General features: G+C 36.4%; 1 protein-coding gene across 6 annotated transcripts; it reads right to left on the bottom strand.

Annotated features, from left to right (window-relative positions):
• Positions 1 to 79: 79 nt before the first annotated feature.
• LOC144958116 (uncharacterized) lies at positions 80 to 27445 on the bottom strand. Of its 6 annotated transcripts, none has more exons than XM_078889782.1 (11): positions 27309 to 27394; positions 23054 to 23174; positions 22359 to 22473; positions 16170 to 16190; positions 11205 to 11376; positions 7377 to 7493; positions 6127 to 6461; positions 5155 to 5743; positions 4006 to 4241; positions 1327 to 1448; positions 80 to 278 (listed from the first exon to the last, which is right to left on the bottom strand). In XM_078889782.1, exons 1-11 carry the CDS (start codon positions 27376 to 27378, stop codon positions 260 to 262), a joined length of 1917 nt encoding a protein of 638 aa, XP_078745908.1. In that variant the 5' UTR covers positions 27379 to 27394; the 3' UTR covers positions 80 to 259. The 6 variants fall into 6 exon arrangements, with proteins under 6 accessions (XP_078745908.1, XP_078745907.1, XP_078745909.1 ...); XM_078889781.1 differs by having other exon boundaries at positions 108 to 278; positions 6106 to 6461; XM_078889783.1 differs by lacking the exon at positions 16170 to 16190 and having other exon boundaries at positions 108 to 278; positions 6106 to 6461; positions 27309 to 27445.

The raw sequence follows: 27445 nt of genomic DNA, 5'->3' as shown, positions 1-27445 counted from the left end.
TTTATCTAGTCCTTGTTCATTTTATTTATTTTTAAAATTTTAAATAAATAAATTTAAAAAAAAAAAAAATTTAATTTAATTTTAGAAAAAAAAAAAAATTATTTTTTTTTAATTCAACAACGAAAGTCAAAGGAAATGACGACAAAATAAATACAACTCGTTTGTTCTGAGACTAGATGACGACACTTGAGTTCAAAGACTGAATCAGAAGACTTGGTCCAAGTCATGACACAACGACACGACGACGTCTCCCATGCAATCACTTGCCCAGTCGATGGCTGGAAAGACACAAAAATAATGAAAGAAATAAAAATGAATATATATCACTGTTGCCGTGTTATGAAATTATTATTTATTTTTTAGTAGTGCAGTAATGTCTAAAAGAAAACATCAGATCAGTGCACTCCTGGAATATTTCTTGTCATGTGTGCTTAGATCACATGGCTGGTCCCACCAAATAATGGGAATGTGCTTAGTCAGTTTCTGTTAGTCATAAGTATATATATATATATATATATATAAATGAAGGGTGGTTTTCCAAAACTCCCTAACTCCATTTTTCCCATTTTGCGATATTGAGGATTATTTCCCCTAAAATCTCTCATTCAGTCTATTATTTTATCATATATAAACTTCAAATTCACACAAATCTATGGAAATGCTTGTGTCATTTGATGCTTGAAATATAATTTATTTCAATTTATCTCATGGATAGAAAATTTCAAAAATGAGAAAAATCAAGTTTTGGAAAACCAGCCTTCATATACAGATATAACATTAACTTAAACTATTTATACAGTGCAATATCCACTAAACATGCTCAAAGTGTTTTACAAAGGGGCCCTAGACCGCAGCAACACTTAACGTGGAGGTCGAGAAACGACGCCTGTTAGGCGATATTACAATTTTTTTTCCAGACAGAGACAACACAGTTAACGGCCATTTTACACCCACTCCTACAAAGAGAGAATGTGAGTAAAGAGCCTTTTCCAAGGACTCAACTATGCACCACTCTAGACTCGAACCAAGGACTTTCCAATCTAAAGGCGAGTGTCATTCTACTAAGCCGCATAGCCGTACAAACACACAAAAAAAACCCCAAAGAAAACTAAAGTTTATATATTACTGCACATGGCCCTTGCAAGGTTTGTGTCGGATACCCTTGGTATAAATTCTTCAGAAGCTAAAGAGTAAAACAGCCTGTCTTTGATCGTTTTTAACTTAAAATTCACGTTTGGACATCTGGTTCGTCCTAAGGCATCATTCTGGATGGAGAAGAAAATGTGTTACAAATAAAACGCCCACAAGCACACGTCTACCACTCACCTTCTCCGCCTGGCCCTGTAGGCCAAAACCACCTGTAAAATAATCGGCCACAGAAAGATGAGGGCCGCTGACTTGAAAGACAAATCGGGGAATGGCCACCACCAAGCAGATTTATTGGCAATCTAAAGACAAAGTATAAAAAAAATTTTTTTTTAAAACTTGAGCTTTTATCTGTCATCTGCATTTTTTGCGGCCGCAAATGCATTGCGCGCAATATCAACGATCCGCAAATTTTGCAAATTTCCCAAAATTGGCAAATCGTGGCAAATTTTGGGAAAATTGGCAAATCGCGTGGCAAATTTTGGGGAAAAAAAGAACGAAAACAAAATAACGAAAAAAAAAAGGTGAAACTTGAGAAATGTTGCAGCTTTGCCTGTGCCCAAACCAAGGGAAGCTACTCTCTACGGATAATGATCCTTTAAAATCTTTGTAACAACGTTATTCATAATGTAGCCTCCTTAAATGTAATAAATTGTCTTTTATATATATTTTTCTGTATCGCGTGTTAATTTTTACTGAACCGCTTAGTTCTCCTCTGCAAATTTTTGGGCAAATTTTGGTCTTTTTGGCAAATTTTGGGGGGTTTTTTGGCAAATTTTAGGTCCCAATTTGGCAAAAAATGCAGATGACAACTTTTAAATAACGCAATATCCACTCAATGTGCTCAAAGCGCTTTACAAGGGATCCCTGACCAACAGCAGCATGAAACATAAAAAAGAACCAAACATGATGCCTGTTAGGCGATATTTCTATTTTTTCGGACAGAGACAGCGCTATCAACGGCCAGCTACTCATTTTACACTTGAGAATGATGAGAGATTGTGAGTAAAGAGAGCCTTTTCCAAGGACTCAACTAAGTGCCGAGCAGGGCTCGAACCCAGGACCTTCCAATCTGAAAACGACACTAGACCACATAGCCACAAACGAAACACTGTGTTAACTGCCACTGTCTTTGACTGAAAACTCTGCAATTGTCACAACCTGAGAAACAGGGCCATAACAACAAAATAATTCCACCAATTGTTGTTGACTTTTCAAGCTGTTTTTTTTTTTTTTTTTTCACTTTAGTATGCTATTCTTGGACGCCCAAAGACTAGATGGTTGGATAGGATAAAGGATGATATGAAAGAACTGGGCCTGGGGGAGGCGGATGATGCTATGAACCGAGATGCATGGAGATGTGGCATTCAATATGGCAACCCTGCAAAATGTGGGATAAGCTGAAAGAAGAATAAGAAGAAGCTGTATGCTATTCTTATAAGATGATGTCATCCTGTGGCTATTATTACTAGATACGAGTCAAATTAATACTTGAAATGGAGGCACTGTATACCATATAATAACATCAAACATAACCATGGTGATTATACTACAATATTATCATAAGATAAAAGATTAAATTCCCTTTAAACATCCCGTAGGTGAAATTTGTCTCTAGGGTCTATTTCAAAGAAAGACTGGAATAACCCAGGCATCAGCCGCACTGCAGCGTCACAAATTGAACTAGGGCGAGGTGACTTGTTCAAGGCCACAGAGCACAGCGGCGGGTGATCAAACTCAGTACCATTCGGGTAAGAAGCAAAGACCGTACTGCTAAGCCACGCTGCCCCCATATTTCCCAATTGATGTCCTTTATCATGTTTAGTAACATTCACGATTAAAAATAATAAAAATGTGAATCTCTTATCGGGAAAATCTATCTGTAATTGGGAGTTAGGGAAGAGGGCAACCAGACCATTATGGAAAAGGGGAACCAGATCATTAGGGAACAGGGCATCCAGATCATTAGGGAACAGGGCAACCAGATCATTAGGGTACAGGGGAACCAGATCATTAGGGAATAAGGCAACCAAATCATTAGGGAACAGGGCAACCAGATCATTAGGGAACAGGGCAACCAAATCATTAGGGAACAGGGCAATCAGATCATTAGGGAACAGGCCAATCAGATCATTAGAGAATAGGGCAACCAGAACAGGGCAACTAAATCATTAGGGAACAGGGGAACCAGATCATCAGGAAACAGGGCAACCAGATCATTAGGGAACAGGGCAATCAGATCATTAGGGAACAGGGCAACCAGATCATTAGGGAACAGGGCAACCAGATCATTAGGGAACAGGGCAACCAGATCATTAGGAAACAGGGCAACCAGATCATTAGGGAACAGGGCAACCAGATCATTAGGGAACAGGGCAACCAGATCATTAGGGAACAGGGAAACCAGATCAGGAATTTCTCAATCAAATTGCAAGGGTTGGCAGATCTGATTTTAGCATTTAATAATCTGATTTATCTGAACAGCCACTCGATCTCTAAAACTACAGACATCCTAATGGTGCATTTCATTTCAAGCATACTTAAACTTTGAGCTTTTTCTATATAGCAAAATCCACTAAATGTGCTCAAAACACTTTAAATAAGGTCCCTGACCAAGAGCAACACGTACCATGTAAAACAAATCATGACTCCTGTTAGGCGATATTACAATTTTTTTCAGACAGAGACAACGCTGTTAACGACCAGGAGCTCATTTTACACACGAGTATGGTGAGATAAATTGAGTAAAGAGCTTTTTCCAAGGACTCAACTAAGCGTCAAACACACTCGAACCCAAGACCTTCTGATTAAAAAAATAAAAATGAGTGTCATACCATAGCCGCATAATATCCATCTTACCTGCTTGCGTTCCTCCTTCTCCCTCCTCCCCTCCTTGACCAACGCTTCCAAACTGTGCAGCCGATTCAGTACCCCACTCATGTCTCTCTGCAGACGCAACAGGGTGACCACAATCTGTTCATTCAGGTCATTGCGACCTTCCTCCATGCTGGACGGGGGGTCACTGCTACCCCCACTCCCACCTTGGTTAGGATCAGGGGGTCTAGCACCCACATCATTGCCTCCCGAGCCAGACCCTGGGTGAGAAAAAGGCAGAATTTTAAAGACGGGTTCGCTGATTTGGTTTATCGTTTTCTTGTGATTGTTTTGAGTTACTAGGTTCATAAGTGTTGATTATGATAAATCTCTAGCTTATAAAGATTAAAAATTACTCCCTTCCACGCAGCATTGTCAGATACCATTCCAGGGCATTCCATGAAGGAATATAGATAATCCATCAAACAGGATGTTGGACGTCAACAGGAATAACCAATTTTGTCACTGTAAGATATCGTCGCCTAGGCATTCCTTGAAGGAATATAGTTAATCAATCAAACACGATGTCTGACATCAACAGGAATCACCCATGTTGTCACAGTGAGATGCCGTGCCTAGACATTCCATGAAGGAATATAGTTAATCAATCAAACATATGTCTGATGTCAACAGGAATCACCCATGTCATACAAATTGAGCAAATTGGAGTAAAATGGGGGTTAAAAAACTTGCCCAAGGAAAAAAAATGAAAGTGCATGAAACGGGGCTCTAACATGGGACCTTCAAAGTCACAGTGCACTACCTTAACCACTCAGCCACTTCACAGGTAATAACTTAGCTAATAAAAAGACACATACTTGAATTTTAACTATGCATGCGTTTTGAAATTTTTCTCCAAAGTACAAAAAAACATAGTAGTCCTTCGGAGCCATGAGACACATGGTCCCTGAGTTTTATCCCAGTTTCTATATCGTGAAACCCAGCAGCAATTGGGTAGCTGGGTCGGTTAGATCTGATGGAAAGTACTTTGCGACAGACTAGTGTCCTATCCAAAGGGTAGCAAGTAATTTCTATTTTACGTTTCAAGCTATAGAAATCGTGATAAACTCGCTTCATGGGGACAAGCCTTCATCATGGGATTATGGCGAAATAAAGCTTTTCCCTTCAGCTCACCTGCTCCACTGCTCCCTCTTCTCCATCCCTCCCTCGAATGTCCTCCTCTCGAGCTCTGGTTTCCTCCCTTCTTTCTCCTCTCCTTCCCCTCCTCCCCTTCTCCCCCTCGACAATTCACCTCTGCCTCTGTCAGTCCCCCAACCTTTCCACCCCCTCCTCCTCCCCCGTAACTGTTGTCCCCATTAGACGAAGACATAGAGTCCTGAGAAATGGCAGAAAACAAAGACACGTTGGGCGAGAATAAAGAGTTTGCCTTGGCGGCTTTTAACTCCTCTTGATGTTCCGATGCGATTCCCGAGGCATTGACTTCGAGACTGTCGGATAAAATTCTATTGTTATGACGGTGGAGAAGAGGCTGGTGGAGGGGGTGATAGCCGTTGCTGTTGGCTGTGGAGGCAGTCGATGTCGATGGAATGATGCCGTTGATGCGAACGGTTTTAGAATTGTTGAGTGGAGAGCGTTGTGTGATAGGGGTGGAGGAATTTAGAGGAATGCTTGAGTGGGCCGGGGAGGAATGGGACGAGGTGGTCGGTGGATTTGACACTGAAATATGGTTGGGTTGTGGGGTGAGGGGGGTCTCGGCATTCACCTGCAAACAAAAAAAAAACCATGAAATTGAAATCACCGTTTCACTCACGAACCAGACATAGAAAAATGTTGATCATTTTTTACCACGACTGCAGTAACTAACTGAAGCTAAAAACGAATTGCCATAACTGCAGTCTTGATGAAATGGGTCAAATCTGCATGATGGCTGATGCCTGGCTTCCTGCAGTCTTTTCTCAAGAAAGGCCCAAAAAGTAAAACCTTTCCCTGGCGACGAATGAAGCAAACTTTATTTTCAATTTTCTACATGTAACCCATAACCGGGGAATTAAATATCTAAAAGGAATATTAATAAAGTACAAATTATACCAATTTTCTAAAAAAAAAAAATGAAAAAAAACAAACCTGGACATGACAAAAACTCACAGGTTCGTCGGACGTATCACAGAATTCCTCATTCTCTGTCTCGCTCTCACTCCACTCCGTCAACCCGTTCAACATCTGTCCATTTCCTCCTCCGTCTCCAACCCGGTCGGGGTTCTTTCCCGAGGACTTGACTGGTGATGCATGGACCTTCAGGTCGGCATCCACTCTTACAAACTCTTCTTCAACTTCACCTTCCTCATTCTCCTCTGACTCTCCGTCATCGTCGTCGTTGTCATCATCATCATCTTCATCTCCCTCATCGTCGTCTTCACTTTCTTGTCTTCCATTTCCATTCAGGCTGTGCAAGCCATCGTCATACTTTCCATTGTGCGACCCTGATGGAGACATTGGGGATGAGAGGGAGGAGGAGGAGGGAGGGAATGAGAAGCAAGAGATTAAAAAGAAATAAAATAAAAGTTCAACTGAAAACCATTTAATCGTTTATTCCATTAGTCTAAAGTGTTACTGAGTAAGTGGCAAAAGACAGTATAGAGAATAGGTTGATGGATCATTTTTGCATTTAAGCGCTTAGAGTCTGGTGTCTCGGAGTTATAGTGCTATATAAGTTTTCAGCATTATTATTATTATAAAATGCCAAACAAGTCGCAAAAAAATGCCAAATGGTCTGGTGTTTTATGGCATAATTTTTTCTGCTAAAAAGCATATAATGGTAAAAATAAATATTCATTTTTTTTTCATGCAGTCATGAAAATATCACTTTGCTGTCAACTCAGGGTGATAATCAGTAAATGTGCTATTTGTGTTTATTGGTTTAATTAATTATCAAATAAAAATGTCAAAATGCAAAACCCAATTTTCTATGCCAAACAACTTTAGAAAAATGTAAAGTTGTAGTAATTTGGCATCAAAAACGCTAATCTGGTAACCTTGAAGACAGACACTGTTATTTCTCTGAAAACATCTAATTCTATAATGCCTGGGGGGGAAGAAAGTGGTAGTCATTTAAGTGATATTAGTTATTTCCTATTTTAAAATCACATAAAAATGCATTCGAATCACACATGGAAAAAAAAAAACATATATATATAATGATATTAATAATATAAATAATACATGAAAAAAAACGGTGCATTCTTACTCCAAACATCTTACTGCTACTCATCTCCCTTAAAAACAGAAAAAAGGAAAGAAAAGAAAAAAAAAAACATGAAAAAAAAAAAAAACGAAAACAGAAGAATACTTTTGTCTGAATCGGATCCGACTACACTTTATAATGAGAAAAACCTTACCGTGACCGTTGGAGTGCCTGTCCTCCGAGACTAAAATTCCAGAAGATTCTTGAGCCCTCTTCATGTCCTGCTTCAATAGCCGTGTCACGTTGTCTGAATGGTTGAGCTCTTCTTGACCTGTGGAGGTCAAAGGGCATTGAGAAGGAAGTGAACACAACTATATAAGATTCTTTAAATCGTCCGTTTGAAATTTCGAACTTGTTTCCAAAGCCACGGTACGACATTGGGAATAGGTTTGAAATTTCAAACGCACAATTCAAAGAATCTTATGATTAGAATTATACCCCCCCCCCCCCCAATTCTTACTTAATCCTCTTCACTCCTTGTGGAGCATAGGACCTCTATGAGCATCATGGGTACCAGCAGGAAGAAGTGCTGAAACCTGAAACTAAAATCTCGACACTTTGCCAAACCTGAAAATGTTCCTACTGAAAATGCGGCCTAAACTTTACTCTTATTTCATCACTGTTTTTATACCATCATTAAATGATTACACAGCAAACATACTGACACAATGACCAAAGAGAGTTCCAGTTTCGCGAATCCACCTCCATACACTGAAAAGGTGGCTGAATCGCGTTTTCGAATTTTTACCGATGCTATTAGGTTATTTTACTCAAAACACTGAAACCGGAGGTATTTGACTTCGAGATATCGCGAAACCGGAATTCCGGCATGAACTGGAAAACTGGCACCCATGACGAGCATCCGAGCATCCGTCATCTACTTCTGTCCTTGGCCATCTTATTGGTATCCTCCCAGGTGAGGCCTGCCATTTTCATTTCTTCAGACAGTGAGCGCCTCCGTGTCTGTTTTGGACACCCCACCTTTCGTATCCCATGGAGGTGGGTTCCAGTCAAGGGGCTGGTGGGTGACATTGCTAACCCTCCAATGACCTCACCTAGGCTATTTCTTATTAAAATGTATTCCTTTCCTACAATGACTGGATTTTGAATTTTGATTTGGCATTAAGAATTATTTTGGTTTGGAGAAGTGGCACCTATGCCTGTGGCTTTTTCATGATAATATAGACCTATGTTTTATGGAAAAGACAAACCCATATTTAATGGAAAACATAGGCCCATATTTTATGGAAATCACAGACCCATATTTTATGGAAAACATAGACCCATATTTTATGGAAATCACAGACCCATATTCTATGGAAAACATAGACCCATATTTTATGGAAAACATAGACCCATATTTTATGGAAATCACAGACCCATATTTTATGGAAATCACACACCCATATTTTATGGAAAACACAGACCCATATTTTACGGAAAACACACACCCATATTTTTTATCTTATGGAAAATACAGACCCATATTTTAAAGAAAAGACATGTGATGTAAGTGCTGTAGGCATTATTTTTATTGTAATAGTGCATTTTAACATTTGTAGATATACACTACTCGGCCTAATGTGCATCTGAAGCACCAAGAAGATAAGTAAGTAAGATATACACTACTGGAAGAGCTACCAAACATCAGAAGAAAAAAATAACCTGAGCATTTATACAGCGCTAAATTCACAAAACGTGATCAAAGCACCCCTTGCTGAAATAAGTCCTGGCAACCCTTTTTCGTTGCAGCCCTGACTTCGAACAGAGCTGCATATATGAGATGGAAGTCGGTTTGGATGAATTCAATCCCTCGAGGGGCGGGGACATCGACTCCAAAGAGGGGGGAGAAGTTGCCAGGCGTTTCCACCAGCAAGAGGAGACATTGGGTGGCAGCTAATCGGCTTCGGTCGAGAACCTGCATAACAGCACGCTCACTACATCAGTGGGAACTTGCCACCTGCCCAACATGTAACGTTGTGGTCAAGAGCCTAGAAATGTACCCGTTGTGGTCAAGAGCCTAAAACTGCAGAGCATCTAGTTGAAAGGTGCGCTGTGACAAAGCTTCCGGGCGGGTTTGCGATGGTGCACAAGTGCGGGTAAAGAGTTTGATACCTGGATTGATCGTCATAACATAATAGTGTGAGCACCATTAGAAGCTGATGCCAATGGCAACATTAAACACGGCACAAGACACGGACAGTTAGAGCATCTTCACCACAAGATAAAATGGCTGAAGCTGCAAAGTTGGGACAACGATGAAAGCAGAAGGCTGTAGCTCAGGACGTCAATCATGGGTGAAAGACAAACCAACAAAGCCCAAATTGGGTTGAGCCCAATGAAACCTTTATCACTAGAAAGTGCTTTTCAACACGATTCTAAATCAGATAAGCAGAAGAAAAGTTATGTTGGTTTAAAGGTTGAAAAGTGTCCTATTTGCCATTGTTATTTACTGATGGACTTTGTGACCTGAAACTGTTCCGGTAGTAACCACCATTTGGATTTCAAAACTGACCTAAAATGGCCACTAGGATTTTAGAAAGGATCTTGCTGGAACGAATTTCAGGAATGCGGTAGACAACTTTGCCCTGAATTTAATTTTAATAAAAAGTTAAGATGTTAAATCATGTGCCGTCACTGAAAATTTGATTTACAAATTTCTAACTTTTTAATTATCCAAAGCTAAATTATACCCTATTTTATCCACGATCAAAAGATATACTAAATTGGCATTGATTTAAACATAAACAATGCCAAACAACAGGGTAATTCCTCCTGAAGAAAATAAGACACAAATCAATAAAAACCCATCCATAAACAAACAAAAAATTTAAGGAACTTTTTCTGAGACCCATCGCTCAAAAGTACAACAAATCGGGTCACAGCCACTAGGCCAATTATCAGCTCACTGCTGGAGTGTCAAATGGACGTTTACCAAAGTACCTACTTTAATCTAGAATGATCTAACAATAAGAGTTAAAATACCAGCAGTCGATTAGAATTACAACCAAAATCCTGACACTGCTGGCTGTTTTTTTGTTTGTTGTTTTTAAGGGTTTTACGGCGCTTGCAACACATTAAGGTCATATCAGCGCCAGTAAAAAGGAACAAAATGGGATAGTAAAAAGTTCTAGAATTACAATTAAAGCACAAAAGAAAAGGTAAGACAAAGGTGAACTGGTTCAAATAGGGAACAGATGTAGATTCCAAGAGCACACTATCAAAGTACTTAGTTTGAGATCACTAAAAGTCTCATCCAGACACAAGCACAGGTCCCAACTAAGAGGAATACAATCAAATGTACCAACCATTTAATATAATGTGTCAACTAAACATAATACAATACATAACAGAGAGATGATTTACAAGGAAAAAAATATCATCTCCCAAAACTATAACTATACATTCGACTGTTTTTTTGTTTGTTTGTTGCTTTAGGTCTCTTCCAACACAATTGAGGTTATATGAGAGACCGCTGAAACAAAAAAACAAGCAATCTAACAAAAATAGTACAAATGTAAATCAAAATCATAACCTAAAGATATCATAAGCTAAATTATAAATAACCAAGAACAAACAGGCAGAAGATTTACAGAAAAAAAAATATCCCCTGTCAAAAATACAATCACAAACCAAAGAAGCAGGATAGGCAAGTAAAGAGAAGAAGAAACGACATCACTATCGGATCGTACACCCATGCAAACATCATAGGTATATGATTCAAGGGTGATGCTCCCATCCAACCACCCGCTTCGACTGTTTCCCTCCCAGCCAAGGAACCCCGGCAAGGATCAGGACAAATCTAAGTAATCTCATTCCAAGACAATGACAGGAAACAATTGGAAAATGGGTATGGGGGGATAGAAGACACAGCATATACCTCCCTGCCCACTATGGGAGGTCAGGATCCCCACCCAGACTGCTGGCTGGCATTTGACAGCAAACTTCCACCCATCCAGTTAGTATTTGTATTGTATTTTACCTTGCATACTGTCATTACAAATTGCCTTGACATCTCCATTGGTGATCATTTGGCCTGTGACCTTGACATTGTTGTTCTCCTTGGCCGGTCCTTCCTCCACCATCTCGTAAAACGTGTCCAGCTTCTGCAGGAACACGGAGACTTCCTCCGTCTGCGGCATCGTCTCTACAATCTGGGCAGACAACATCAAAAAGGATGTCCTATTTTAGATCCAGTGCTTGATAAAGAGTTATTTAATAATCAAAGTCCATATAGATATTTTACTTGCATCTAATAGCAGTGAAATACACACATTAATTTCTAAATCTTAAATTTGAAGTAAGAATCTGTGTTACCTAAAATACACAATTTCCACTCTTATCCATAAAGGGGAATCAATCTAAAATATCACAAAATTTCTTCTTTTTTTTTTAAAAAGCATTTCTTCAAGAGTGAATACTTTGCATTTGGCATAAACATAAAATGCCAGTAATACCTCCACTGGTGTACTCTGGAAAAACACATATTTAAAAATTTGGCCAGAAAACTCGTCCTTCAAATATCGATAGATTTAAATGACTCTCATCTTGGACAAAATTCTCAAACCCAGGATTTCGCCAAAGTCCTGGGTTTGAGAGTTTTTGCCAAGATGAGAGTCATTTAAATCAATCGATATTTGAAGGACAAGTTTTCTGGCCAAATTTTCAAATATGTGTTTTTCCAGAGTAGTCCACTGTTACAGGTCTCAAAATCGTGATCCAGATAAGGCATAAAAAAGGTAATCACAGTACAATAATCTATGTAATCCATTTTTTTAAATAATTTAAAAACAAACAAACAAAAAATTATAAAAACAAGAATACAATCCGTAATTCAGAAAAGTGGGTGGAGCAGGCACTTATGTTGGTAACAACAAGATATGAAGTGAATAGAAAAGTGCCAGAAGACAATAGAGAATAAAAATTTTTCGCGGCGGTGGTGGGGTTTGAACCTGCGACCCTATTGGTACGACAACTCCGCCTGGCAGGTGAGAGCGTGGCTCTACCGTGTGAGCTATCCACGAACACAAAAATATTCGTTTCAAACTCAAAGTCATTACTAGATCCCTCTCTCACCCACTTCTTGAGACCGCTGATTCGTTCGTACACCACCATCGCGAATAATTTTGACCAGCAGTTAAGCTTAATAGCCAATATTCTCAACACAAACATATAACATAGAAACGATTGAGACATTGAGTATGCTCCGGTGTATGGGGTGAATTTTTAATTCAGAAAAGTGGGTGGAGCAGGCACTTATGTTGGTAACAACAAGATATGAAGTGAATAGAAAAGTGCCAGAAGACAATAGAGAATAAAAATTTTTTGCGGCGGTGGTGGGGTTTGAACCTGCGACCCTATTGGTACGACAACTCCGCCTGGCAGGTGAGAGCGTGGCTCTACCGTGTGAGCTATCCACGAACACAAAAATATTCGTTTCAAACTCAAAGTCATTACTAGATCCCTCTCTCACTCTCACCCACTTCTTGAGACCTGCCAGGCGGAGTTGTCGTACCAATAAGGTCGCAGGTTCAAACCCCACCACCGCCGCGAAAAAATTTTTATTCTCTATTGTCTTCTGGCACTTTTCTATTCACTTCATATCTTGTTGTTACCAACATAAGTGCCTGCTCCACCCACTTTTCTGAATTAAAAATTCACCCCATACACCGGAGCATACTCAATGTCTCAATCGTTTCTATGTTATATGTTTGTGTTGAGAATATTGGCTATTAAGCTTAACTGCTGGTCAAAATTATTCGCGATGGTGGTGTACGAACGAATCGGCGGTCTCAAGAAGTGGGTGAGAGAGGGATCTAGTAATGACTTTGAGTTTGAAACGAATATTTTTGTGTTCGTGGATAGCTCACACGGTAGAGCCACGCTCTCACCTGCCAGGCGGAGTTGTCGTACCAATAGGGTCGCAGGTTCAAACCCCACCACCGCCGCGAAAAATTTTTATTCTCTATTGTCTTCTGGCACTTTTCTATTCACTTCATATCTTGTTAATACAATCTGTACTAATAATATATTATTTCCACTCTTGAATTATTACTATAAATTATCGAAGATCGATATAGTGTAACTCAATTTATTCAAATATGCATTGGAGAGTAAAATTATAACCACTCCTACTGCTAAATAACCTTTAAAACTTTGGTTACAAAAATCTGAGTCAATAAATCAAAATTTGACCTAATTCTATTCTCCCCCCAAAAATGTGCATACATGACAGATCTTACAAGAGACTGTCTGTCGACCATGAGATGGGAGGGTCTGTTTCCAGGAACAGAATTTTGTTGGGTTTTTAAAAAAGAAAACCTTTTCTTTACTTAACCTAGCATTGTATCAAACATCAATAAACAAAAGTTGTGCTTTTTAGTCTTTTGTCACTGCCTTTTCCCATTGGTTTGCTTTTAATGGTTTTTACAGCGCTTGCAACACATTTAGGTCATTTCAACGCCAGTAAAAAGGAAGAAAATGGGATAGCGCAAAAATTCTAGATTTACAACTGAAAGCACACGAGAAAAAGTAAGATAAAGGGGATTGGTTCAAATAGGGAACTAGATGTAGATTTCAAGAGCACACTACTTAGTTTGAGATCACCTAAAAGTCTCATCTAGACACCAGCACATGCCCCCACTAAGAGGAACACATTCAAATATTTACAAATCATTATATAACATAAAAATAAAAATAATACAGTACATAACAGAGAGACAAAAAATATCATCTCCAAAAACTAGCTATGCATTTGACTGTTGCCCTCCCAGCCAGGGTATTCAGCCAAAGCCAGGACAAAACGGAGTAATCTCATTCGAAGACAAAGACAAATGCAGGGGAATAGAAGACACAGTAAGTGCCTCCCTGCCCACTATGAGAGTTTCCCAATGGTTTAATTGGAGAGAAAAAGCCTTTATGAAAAGGTTGATTAGAAAAAGGTTATAACAAAAACTTGTGCAAATTATAAATAAACAAATACAGTGCAAATTATAAAGAAAGTAAATAATGATAAGTATTCGGATAGTCAAACTTCTCAGTTCAATTTCAAACTGTTTTGTGTACCACGTCAATTCTTGTCAAATTGAATAAAATTAAGATTACACATATCTAAAGAATAGTCTACTCAACAAAACAAAACAAAAAATAAATAAATAGATTTTTTTTAAACACTCAAAAAACGAAACAAATTACAGTGGACCCTGAATACAAGGAGGTCCACAACTGAGAATCACCTCTTGTTATATCTGAGATCTCATCAATTCAAGAAGCCAATACTTATGTTAATACAAAAAAAATAAATAAATAACAATGTGAAATTGAATGTAAGCCTTACTTTAATAAACGACGACAGATAATGTGGCCGTTTCAGGTTTCCCCTTTATTAATAAAACAGGATGACTGAAACACTACAGACGAATGAAATAATGTTGTAGATGAGATAATGTGGTAGTGGCGTTGTTAAGGTGATTCACTATCACATTATCTCATTCGTCTGTTGTGTTTCATTCATCCTGTTTTGTTGATAAAGGAGAAACCTGAAATGTCCACATTATCTGTTATCGATTATTAAATTGAAGCCTACGTTCAATTTCACATTGTTATTTATTTCTTCGAGCTTCAAGCAGCAACATTTAGATTACAGAAAAATAAAAGGAAAAGAGCATACATTGTCAGGCACCGTCCTCTGTGTATTCACTCTCTTACCAAGACTGGCAATGCCTAAAGCCAGGTACTCATTCGCATCTGAATCAAGTGGGGTAATGTGTGTTATGCATCTTACCCAAGGACACAACATCAGGACCCAACTGTCACCCGTCTGGCCAGTGACCACTTTTTAAGATCACTTGAATTTTGTGACAAGACCAGACAACGTATCGCTGAGTCACAAAACCACAAAAATACAAATCATTCAAATAAGTTAAATAAGACAAAATGAAATTCACTTTGAAATTTTGATTTTCCCTTGTCTAAATCAGACAGAAAGTTGGGTTTGAACCTTGTTGAATTCAGGACCCACTGTAACTTTGTAAACCACAACAACAGCATAAATAATGAAAAAAAGGCTTTAAAGAAAACGTATTCAAATATCATCCCATTAAAATAGAAAAAAAAAAAAAGAGTAGCAGCCACAACCAAAGACAGTGTTACTGTTAGCATCACAATATGTTCTACAATGATTATTATCAATGAAAAATGTGCAACACAAAAAAAAAGGTATCTCTGGAAAAGTAGGAAAATAAGGATGCCCCATTTTGTTCTCTATTATTCTATAGTAAAATCTGGGATTTCCAAAAACCAAAGAGGGATAATTAAAGCCACCTAAAACCAAAGAGGGATAATTAAAGCCACCTAAAACCAAAGAGGGATAATTAAAGCCACCTAAAACCAAAGAGGGATAATTAAAGCCACCTAAAACCAAAGAGGGATAATTAAAGTTAAAGCCACCTAAAACCAAAGAGGGATAATTAAAGTTAAAGCCACCTAAAACCAAAGAGGGATAATTAAAGTTAAAGCCACCTAAAACCAAAGAGGGATAATAAAAACCAATCTTTTTTGCTTGAGAGAGGTTGGGGTTTGTTTTTTTTTTCATTTTTGTTAGTAAGTGCTTTTGTTTGTATATGGTTGTTAATGAAAGAGTGAAAATGGAGAGACTTCGTATAGGAACGATATAGACAATGGACGTTTCGGGTACAAACCCTTTGTCAGCACAGCAATATACAAATAAACGTGGAAAACAAATAAAATAAAATAAAATGCAAAATATCTTGTATCGTCTGTACTCAAGTGAGTATTTTCACGATCACAGGCTTCAGGCAGCCCCTATCGCTGTCTATTTATATGGTTGTTAATTAAGTCATTATGTGTTTTGTTAACTTATCATTAGTGTGTGTGTGTAGTGTGTTGGTTAGTGTATGAGTTAGTGTGTTAGTGCAGAGAGACCCACCTCATCGGAAGCACTAGCACACTGGTAAAGAAGACAGCACATGCAATAATAATGATTCGTTATTTTATGATATAATAATAAAGATACAGGGTCATCATTCCTAGATCACAAACAGAGGGTATCTACCATTCCATTGGCCATTACAGACTCACTCTTTTCAAATATTATGTCAATACAGAGGTATTAAACAAAAATTAATATATAAGCTTCCAAAAAAAAAATTAATAAATAAAATTTGAAATAAACTTGAGCTTGAGCTTTTATATAGCGCGATATCCACTAATTGTGCTTGAAGTACATTACAAAGGGTCCCTGACCAACAGCAACACGTAACATGTAGAACAAGACATGACACCTGTGAGGCGATATTACAATTTTTTCAACAGAGACAACACTGTTGATGGTCAGGTACTCTGTTCCACCGGAGTACAGTGAGAGAAAGTGAGTAAATAGCCTTTTCCAAGGACTCAACTATGCGACGAGCGAGGCTCGAACTCAGGACTTTCCGACCCGAAAGCGAGTGCCATAACACTAGACCACATAGCCGCACAGAAACACAATACTTCACCAGTGATGATTCTCACAAAAAAGTCAAAAAGGAGGAAAAGTCTCGGAAAAACGGAAAACTCACCTGGAATATTCTTGCACCACAGGAAAGTAGGCAGGATGACTTCTTTTGAGTACAATTTTAAAACGCCCGGAGTCCAGTAAAAGGAGGAAATTTTTTATATATATATATTTTTTTTTAAAAAGGAGGTATTTTTTAAAGATTTATTATATAAAAAAAAAGTAAAAGGAGGAAATGAAGGAAATATCCGCGGATCGAGGATCTGAGGAGGAAAACCGAGGAAAGGAAAGAAAACCGCGGATTTCCGCGGATCCGCGGAAAAGTATCATCACTGCTTCACGCAGAACATATCAGGTTCAAAACCCTTCTTCAGCCAACTAATAAAGACAACAACAAAAAACAAAAAGAGTTAATACGCTGCTCATACTTAAATGCATGTCTGATGACCGAACACAATAAATTACGAGTATGTTTTAACATTGTTGAAATGGAGAATATTTTGTTCCGGTTTGCGAGTATTTCCATTGAAACAAAGAGACTTTGGTTTGCTAAACTTGTAAAAATTAGAAAACACGTTGATGACAAGCAATTGAACTTAAAATATAAAGCAGGGTTGCCAATTCAGGAGGCAAAAATTTACTGAACTTTTACACAAACATATTGACTTACCCAAAAAAACCCATTATGTACTTATTTTTTTCAGCTTAGCATGTGATTGGAATATACTGACGGTTTATAACATACTGAATTCCGTAAATATACTGAAAATTGGCAACCCTGTTAGAGACAAAACCCACTACACCATCCTACCACAAAAATGAAATATCTTTTCATTGTCTGAATGGTTCGCAAATGGACTGTAATACTTAAAAGACACAAAAACACAATAAGTTTCCTTGCTACCCGAACGTGTCAATACAAATGATTAAGCAGTCCTTCAGAGCCATTAGCCCATGAACAATAACAATTTCTTGCTGCCCTTTGGATAGGATTCTATTCAATTGCAAAGTACTTTCCACCAGATCAAACAGACCCGGCTATCCGATCAATGTTCAGTGGACAAGGGGGATCAGAAAAAAAAAATAATCTAGACTTCATACCACTATCAATACAACCAGTAATGAACAAAAATGAATATCACAGCTTCGAAAAATAACAAAATACCAAAACACTGAATGTTTCAGGCTCAAACCCCTTCTTCAGCCAATAACGAAAACAATTAAAACATTCATCATCAATAATACATCACTTAAATCACAGACACACGACAGAAAAAGTATTTGGCATGTCTTTGTTGGCCAGTAGATCTCGGAATGATTACAACCATGCAGTAAAATAAAGACTGATGGATACACACACAACAATCCAGCATGCTTAAGTCATCAAACTAATGATACATAAAAGAAAACAAGCAATCAACAACAAACAAAAAAAAATAATAAAAGAGGTGAAAAAGAAAGTTAACGTAAAAAAAAAAAAAACTAAAAAAAAAAAACATTATCAAAAGCATCAGAAAAACACAACAAATAATGGAAAAATATACAATAATAATAATAATAATATAATAATAATAATAATAATAATAATAATAATAATAATAATAATAATAATAATAATAACAATAGATAATAATAAAAATAAAATAATAATAATAATAATATAATAATAATAAATAATAATAATAATAATAATAATCAAAGCGATGCAGAAAAGCAAATAAATTATAAATTGATATGTATACATGTGCATGCATCAAGCCCAAATCGTGATCAAAACATCAGATGAAGTCATTCGTAGTTGCTACAGTTACTTGGTAAATAAAAAAACAAAAAACTGGAGGCCACAATTTCCAGAGGACACATGAATGAGTGAAACCTAAAAATCCCTCCGCCTACTACAGCCAAAGTTAAACAAAATCTTATGTTACTTCTAAAGCATTATAACTACACCCAATCTTTTTTCTTCTTCGTAACCCTTCCATCGTAAAACCTTAATACGTCTACACTGTCACTAGAATTTCACCAGTTAACTTTGGTCTACTTATTCACAAGTCTGTGTTCAATACACTTATTCAAAGTGATTCTAAGCTGTTAGAAGCTTAGCTGTAGTATGTAAAAATGTAATAAGCACAACACGATTATATATAAAGGCTTCTAAAATTAACTAAATTATACCAAACATGTCATATTGCGGGCTCAAAACCCTTCTTCAGCCAACAACAACAACAAAAATGAAAACATAACTACATATTTAAAAAAAACAAAAACAGATTGACGGCACGTCCTTTCAGTTTCCAAGGTTTTTATACATAAAGGATGTGCTGAACATTTTTCTGCTCTGGTTTTTAAAGTAAATAAAGTATTTCTGTTTTTGTTGGGTTGTTTTGTTGTTGACTGAAGAAGGGTTTTGAGCCTGAAACGTCCCATGTTTGGCATTTTGTTCTTTTTTTTTTTTGGATGATGTACACTTATTTAGTCGTTTACAGAAAATATTTTGCATTGATTTTTTTTAAAGATGGCATTTTTTTTAAAATGTTTTTTTTCATTACACAACAGAAAATCCATGACAATTTAGGGTATCAACCAGACTTGTAAATATGTACACACATGTAAATCAAGGTGTCCAGAATAAATCTATAAACTTTTTAAAATAAATAAATAAATAAATAAATAGATTCAAGACAAGCAAAATAAAAAATATAAATAAATAAAAAACAAAACCCAAGCTGAAGAAGCAGCATAAATGTACGAACCAAGCGATGTGATCCAAGTTTGAATATAGCAATCGCAATGACAGAATGCATCAGTGGGAAAAAAAAAATAGGAAAAAGAATTTTCTTTGAGAAAAGTTAAACACTAAACACATGACATACATTTTGTTTAAATGTCTGCAGAATAGGTTGAGCATGTCCCAACAGCAAATGAACAGTAAAATATTACTTCAAACTTTTCAAACATTATGGGGTTTTTTTATATTTGGGAGAATGTATCTAAAATTATACATAATTCAATTTGTTACATATGAATCCATAGGTATTCGTAAAACCAATATAAGAAAAAACAAGAAATAATCCAGCATTCATTTCTCTCATCCAACATTTTAGTGAAAACTTTCGGAACAGGAACTGGTACAAAATGAAAATGTATTTCAAAAATTGCACCTCCTAAAGTGCCAGACAAAGAGCTGACAAACAAAAATAAGAAAAGGCTATTCCAAAACAATCAGCCGTCATTGAATTGGGATCGAACCTCAGATTCTCTGATTTCCAGAGAGTTGTACTAGCATTAAACCATCTTGGAAATCCAGTCATTGGGACACTGGATACGATCAGGTTGTCAATTCAGGGGGCAAAAATTGACTGAACTAATACAAAAACAGATAGACCAACCCGTATCTAAACACTGAACTCCAGTAAAAAAGACAGTATGTGCTTACATTTCAATACATGACATGATATTATAGTTAAGGATAACAAGAGGTCAAGTGTGAACTTAGTTTCATAGGCTTGTATCCTGGTTGTCACGGGATGGAGGTTCATTATCCAAATCGGCTCACCATCCGTAAGCTTTTGATTTCTGCTCGCCCAGTGATTGGAAAATTTATGGATATTTTTTTAACATGCTGATTTCCATTAATATATGGAAAATTGGCAGCACTGGATGTAATGATGGGCCGTTTATCCAATTATCAGACTGTCTGATGGTCGAACACCAATGAAATGCTGATTTTCTGGAATTTTTGTTTTTTTGGGCACACCCCTTATCTGCTCTGTCTGACACTGTATTATATAATTTTTCAGTTTTTATCCCACGCAAAAAAAAAAAAAAAAAAAAAAAAAAAACAACATAACAAAAAAAAAAACAAATTCTCCCTTTTTGATATTCCATTTATCCAAATTGTCGGCATCAATCTTTTTTATTGATAAAGACGGAAGATATGACTTTGTATTGTATATAAATTTTGTAATGGTGTCCTGCTCCAAGGGACCTCTTTGGCAAGATTGGGCACTAAAAATATGATTGATTTATCATGGACCTTATCAATAGCATCCTCTTTGATTTTCTAACATTTAAGTTTAAATCAAAACAGTGATGATATGATAAAATCTCAGAGAAGAAAAAGAAAAGGAAATCTCATAAAATATCTATTTACTCAAAAATTGAGGAGGTCGTTTTCAAAACCTTTAAAGTCACATCTATATAGAAAATGAGTTAACAATTTCAAACAGTCTATTGAAAACCTTAGAATCACTATTAAGCCTGAATAGATCAAATCTATATAGAAAATGAGTAAACAATCTCAAACAAACTTCTGGACATCTTAGAATCACCAGAGAATAATATTAGAAGTTTTCAAAACACTGGGTATTATTCTATGAGGCAAACAAAGCAAGTATTTTCCTCTTTAAGTCACTAAAGAATTAAAAAATATATTTTTTAAAACAATAAATCGTTTATACAGCACCCATGTCCAGTGACAGCTCTTGTCGCACGATAAAATAACAAATATTAATAATCCGGTTCATTTCCTCACTCACTCACTCACACACACACACACACAAGTAAGTAATGTGACAATAGAAAATACATAACTTTGAGATACGGAGTCAATAATCATCAGAAACTACCTTTAAAATAAAAGAGTTTTTAAATGGATTTTAAAAGTTTCTTCAAAAATGACCCCAAAAAAATGCTAGTTTTTTGGGGGGTTTTTTGGAATGCTGAAATCATTACTAAGCAGGTTTTAAAAGCTACCTCCTCATTCGATATAAAACCAAAAATCACATCGAGATTGAAAGTGAAACACAAATATAATTAATGGCAATTTTGGCAACCGAGATATTAATATGAAGCAAAGAAGAAGAAAACAAACAAAAAAAAAACAATAAAAACGAATTTAACCCTCAATAAGAGACTTTATGACAAAGGGCCATGGTATGTCGCATGAGATGCAAGGACTAAATAAACTCATTATGAAAAATACTTTATATTCAAGTCAAATATGTCAAAGTGAATACGAAGCTGCTAGAAGCTGTGGACTGTAAAAGGTAATGAACAAAAAAGAATAGGACAGCTTAAAAAAAAAAAAAATTTTGGAAAGAACAAGTTAAGAAACAAGGTATGTTTCAGGCTTAAAGCCCCTCATCAGCCAAGAACAAACACAGTTCAATCATTAATATGTATATCAACTTGATGTATCAAATGTTTTATCTGTTTTTGTTGGCTTTGAATTGGCTGATGAAGAAGGCTTTTGAATCTGAAACATTCCGCGTTTGATAACTTGTTAATTTTCGATGCCGTTAGGAGTTCTTTCCATTCTTGTACATTCCAAGGCCTCGATGGGGATGATTAGGTAGATCTGCAAACGGTATAAATTCCAAAAGAGGGCAAAGTTCACACATTGTTCTACCTTCTTTTTTTCCTTTCCTTTTTGTTATTTTTTAACTTGTTTTATTATCATTATTTTTCTTTTTTTTTTTGTCATTGCAACATAAAAATGACCCTTTGTAAAAGCCTCTTGTAAAAAGCCCTGAAAAATCTTTCCTCACCCCCCCCCCCCCCCCCTTTCTCCATCCCTGTCTATCCTAAACACAACTAATAAATTCATGTGTCCTCGTTTACCTGGGATTGTGGGTAATACGTTTCCTTGACATGCTTGCTCACTTTTTTCAATTCCTCCACGTAAAGTGTCATGGCCTTTTCCCTCTCCATGTCTCCCAGTTTGTTCCAGGCTTCCCTAAAATCATTTCACAGCAAAATTTGCATTAACATCTATCTTATTTTCATAAAAAGCCATAAAACATCATAGGTGGATGGAAGAGGAAAATCACCGCTTTGGCAATGGAGAGAGGAATGAAATTACATATCAGAAAGAGACTTTGTGACATTCTCCGCCTGATAAATTTCAATTTCGATTAAGATTTTAATGTAAGTTGGGTATGACATATTCCTTATTCTGAATAAGATTTACATACTATCAAAACAAAACAATTTGAATAGTTCTGATGTTTCAGAAGTAAACCTCTAAATATAAGGACTTTAACAACTTTAAAATGGCAAAATCGTTTGATTTGTACTATGTACCTCACATCTGTACAAAGAATTTCTGAAAGGATGAATTTAAAAATATTATTATTACTATAATATTATTATTATTACCATTATTATTATTATTATTATTCTATTATTTATTATTATTATTTTTATTATTGTTATAATAATAATTTTTATTATTATCACTTTTATTGTTGTTATTATTATTATTATTATTATTATTATTATTATTATTATTATTATTATTATTACTATCGTTATACCATTTCTTTTTATTGACGACATCCCAAAAGCTTGGCTTGGGCAGATTACACTTCCCCTCTGTGGCTTGTTTGTAGTAACTGTAGAATTTGAGCATCAAGTCATAGGACGGCTGGAATGGACCTGGCATAAACAATGTATACACAATTACACAAACGTTACAGCATAAAGTTTACAGAATTAAAAAAAAAAAAAAAAATACAAATAAACTTTTAAGCATTAAATGTGCGCAAAGCGCTTCGCAAGGGATCACTAACCAACAGCAACACTCAACAAGTCATGATGCAGTGTTACAGAGATGCTGAACGAACTGAGATGGAGCGAGTTTTCCAGAACGAAGAAGAGAAGCGAGACTTATGCTAGTCAAGATAGCCAAGGGCCTTGTCGCAGTGGAAATTGAACAGCTTACTGTAAAATACAATTTGCACAAGGAAAACTAACAGTTGCAAATTCAAGATTATACCAGCAATAACGAACAAACACTCATTCCTAGTTCGTACAATTAAGGACTGGAATCAGCTGGATGACAGTGCAGTCACTGGTAAAACTGTGGACACCTTCACTCACACATATGCAAAGGCTAGCCACATGCCGGCACTAGTTCATACAATTAAGGATTGGAATCAAATGGATGACAGTGAGGTCACATGTAAAACTGTGGACGCCTTCAACTCACGCATACGCAAGGACTAGCCGCATGCCAGCACTTGTGCTCACCATCCTCTGCATGTGATACTCCAGTAAGAGGTTTACAGTTTACACAGTTTTTTTATTTTTTATAGATTCAATTCAGATGCAATCGTTTCCACTATCACTACCATCCTTCTTGTGACTTTTTTTACATCTTTGTCCTTGCTAGAATAGAATAATTCAGCTAACCCTGTCCTGTGTTGATGTTGTCCTTAAAAAGACCATTTGTATTGAAACCCAAATCTAATTGGGCACACGATATTTATTTCAATATATTAAATTAAATTTTACATAATCATTACACAGACATTGGCCTTGGCCCTTGGGGTCCAAATGACAAAATTAAAATATAAACGGCTGTCATTATTCCCAGACGCCTGTCTGGGGATAATAAAAATTCGTTATCCCCAGACAGGTGTCTGGGGATAACCAATTTTTGTTATCCCCAGACACCTGTCTGGGGATACTATCCCCAGACGCATGTAGCAAGTGGGCAGAAAGATTTTATGCAAAATGCCAAACTAGGCGTGAAAAATACCAAATATTCTGGAAAAAATACTAGTGGTTGTGTCCCAAAACAGTTAATATATCAAGTGATATTTAACACAAGATGAAAGTAAATAGTGATCAAATGTCAAATCCAGCTCTTTTAAAAAAAAATATTTTAAAGCAAATGGATCAATGAAATTTCTTTTGTTACTTTGATCTGAAAACGTCAAACTGGCAATTCGACTTTTTATTTTCAACCAGGAAGAAAGTTGTTAATCATCAAATCTGTTCATAGTCCACCAACCATTTAAATTTTCATTACCTACCTACCTGTTAACTTTATTGACCATCTCTTGTTTCTATAATTTGCTCATTCTGGCCACAATTTTGGGGACGACCGGGAATAATTTTTATGTCGCGGACGAATTCCTAGGCCATGGTGTTGTTCGCCCCAAAGCCCAAAACCCACACTAGGGGAGGGCATCCGGGTCACCAAAAGGTCAACGATGCTTTAGGTTTTGAGAAGTCAGGTCATCGACGACTGAGAAGGTACCGACCTCGACTTAGTTCTCGATGCTTTTCTCGTCTCGAGAATCTCGGTCGTCGATGCTTCTCGTATTGAGTCCCGAGTCCCGAGTCTCGAGACTATACTGCGCGAGCGACGCACGCGTTACTAACAATGTGTACTATCTGCATTGTTCACCCCTCTCTCGTCGGCGATGATTTCAGCGAAGCTCGAGACTTTTTTGCGTCTCGATGCTTTTTTGAGTCTCGAGACTCAAAAAAGTCTCGAGCATCGCTCTAGTCATCGGTGCTTTCATTCAATACCTAGTCATTGGTATTGGGTATTGACGTTATATCATATTTTAAACAGCTAACAAAACACAAACGTCGTAAATAGATCAAAATGGTTATAGGTATCAATGTTTTATTATTATACAAAGTGAATTTATTTAATGTATTTTAAGTTTTAATACAAAAAAGCCATCCAAAGCTCAGTTGAAGTGCTACTTCTCGGGAATTCCCGACTTTTCCTTGGTCATCGAGTTCGGGAAGTTTTGAGTGTTGGTGGCCGATGACTTGAGGTATCATCGAGACTTCCGCTCGACACTAACCCACACCTGTTATTTTCCTGTCTGCTTCGCACAAGACAATACAATTTAGTATCACACGTCCACAAAACTAGATCCAACAACATACTTTTATTCGAATCAGAGATAAAAATAACTACCAAAACAAGGAAGCAAAAATGGTGGAAATATGTTTAGCTCATATATGAATTTAAAACATTCCGATAGCGGTGTGGATAGGCAGCTCAGTGGGTTAGGCCACCTTTCATTTTACTCCTTTTAGCTGCACAGATTCGACCCAGTTGCGACCCGCCCCCCCCCCCCCCCCGGACACACACACATTTTTTTTTTTTTTTACTTTTTCTTTCTTTCTTCCCAATTGGTTTTCATTGTTTTCACTTTTGTTCCGAGTTCCGAGCAAGAGTTTTTTTTTAATCAGTTGAATTTTTTATTTCTCCGATAATATTATTTCATTATAATTTAATTTGCTCTAGATCTATTATTGTTTTTTTTTTTTGTTTTGGTCAAATGATAATAATTATAATAATAATAATAATAATAATAATAATAATAATAATAATAATAATAATAATAATAATAATAATAATTGTAATATTTGTTATTATTATTACTATTACCATCATAATCATTATTATATTATTATCAATAATAATATTATTTTTATTATTAATACTCTTATTATCATACTATTACTATTATTTATTATTATTATTATTATTATTATTATTATTATTATTATTATTATTATTATTATTATTATTATTATTATTATTATTATTGTTAACACTATTCCCTGCTCCGAGGGAAATCTCTCTTTTTCTTTTTTTTTTTTTATATTTTGACCTAAACCTTAGAGTTTGTTTTTTTTTTGCTAAACCTTTATGTAAATGTTCCGTTTCTGAGCATGAATTTCTTAAATTGTTTTTATTTTTTAAAACAATTATTGTTTTTATTTTTAAAACAATTATTGTTTTTTTTTTCTCCTCTATCTGACCATTTGGTCGCTCTCTGAATATTTCTGTTTGTTTGCTTTTTAATTATTTATTCTTTTTAGACACTATTTGAGATCGGAGTGGGGACGAATATATTTGCTAGAAACTAGAAAAAAAACAAAGAGAGAGAGAGAGAGAGAGAGAGAGAGAGAGAGAGAGAGAGAGAGAGAGAGAGAGAGAGAGAGAGAGAGTTTAATAATATAAAAAGAGGTGGGGGGAGGATGGATGGGACATTTATTCCTTTCAACGTTCTGTAAAAAGAAGACGGAATTTAAAAAAAAAAAAAAAATACGTTACCAGGATTCGAACCCACAACGTCGATTATGGTCAAACTTCCAGGCAGACGACTAAACCATTCGGCCATGACACCCACTTCGAAGTCGACGCATATTGTGTATATGTAGTAACAACTGATTTTAATGTTGATAATTTTATGTTTTTATAGATATTTTATTAACTTTCCTTATTTCTATGTGCATCTGGAAACATTCCATGTTCTGGAATGTGGATAATTGTTTAAAAGAGCGGCGTTTCAAATATGCGTCTGGGGATAGTAAAAATTTGTTATCCCCAGACAGGTGTCTGGGGATAACAAATTTTTATTATCCCCAGACAGGTGTCTGGGGATAATCACAGCGAATATAAACAAACAAGAATCTACTAAGAAAGACTGTCTTCTGAAAAAAAAAGTTAAAGTAATCTAAAGCAGAGGTGAAATGAAGAAACTGGGAGGCCATACATGCGAACACCTATTTATCAACGATAAAGATATGATATGGTAGAATTTTAATATTTTAATAAAGACGAGCAGCTGACTGAAACTTGAAACTGAGAATGGACTCTGGACTTCTCATTCTCATCATAAATCAGTCCTCGCGCGGTATCCGTCTTATTGGCCATGATAACAATGACACCGAAGCACACAAAATCCCATACAGGAGATCCACTTGATAAATACATCAAATATTTATAAACATCTCTAGCTACAAAGTTACCGTTCGCTGGCAATCCGCGAATAACTTTAACTGCTGCATCAAATTTTTCTTTGGCACTGGCAGCCATCATGTTTGTTTTCTTCGATTCTAAGCCAATCACGTGACAATGACAGCTGACTTTTTAAAGAGTTGAAAGT

This window comes from Berghia stephanieae, chromosome 12 (assembly GCF_034508935.2).
Source record: "Berghia stephanieae isolate SIO BIC M18660-M18661 chromosome 12, UCSD_Bste_1.3, whole genome shotgun sequence".
NCBI lineage: Eukaryota > Metazoa > Mollusca > Gastropoda > Nudibranchia > Aeolidiidae > Berghia > Berghia stephanieae.
The sequence above is the reverse complement of the archived record's forward strand: the minus strand, read 5'-3'. Positions and strand labels throughout refer to the sequence as shown.

Bases quoted from the DNA above. Each gene is read 5' to 3' on its own strand.
- LOC144958116 (XM_078889781.1), bottom strand. From the start codon at position 27,378: ATGATGGCTGCCAGTGCCAAAGAAAAATTTGATGCAGCAGTTAAAGTT. The intron at 11,377-16,169 runs GTGGGTCTCTCT...TTGTCTGCCCAG, and splicing joins GTGCTAGTGCTTCCGATGAG to ATTGTAGAGACGATGCCGCA. The intron at 6,462-7,376 runs GTAAGGTTTTTC...TGTCTCCATCAG, and splicing joins CAGGCACTCCAACGGTCACG to GGTCGCACAATGGAAAGTAT.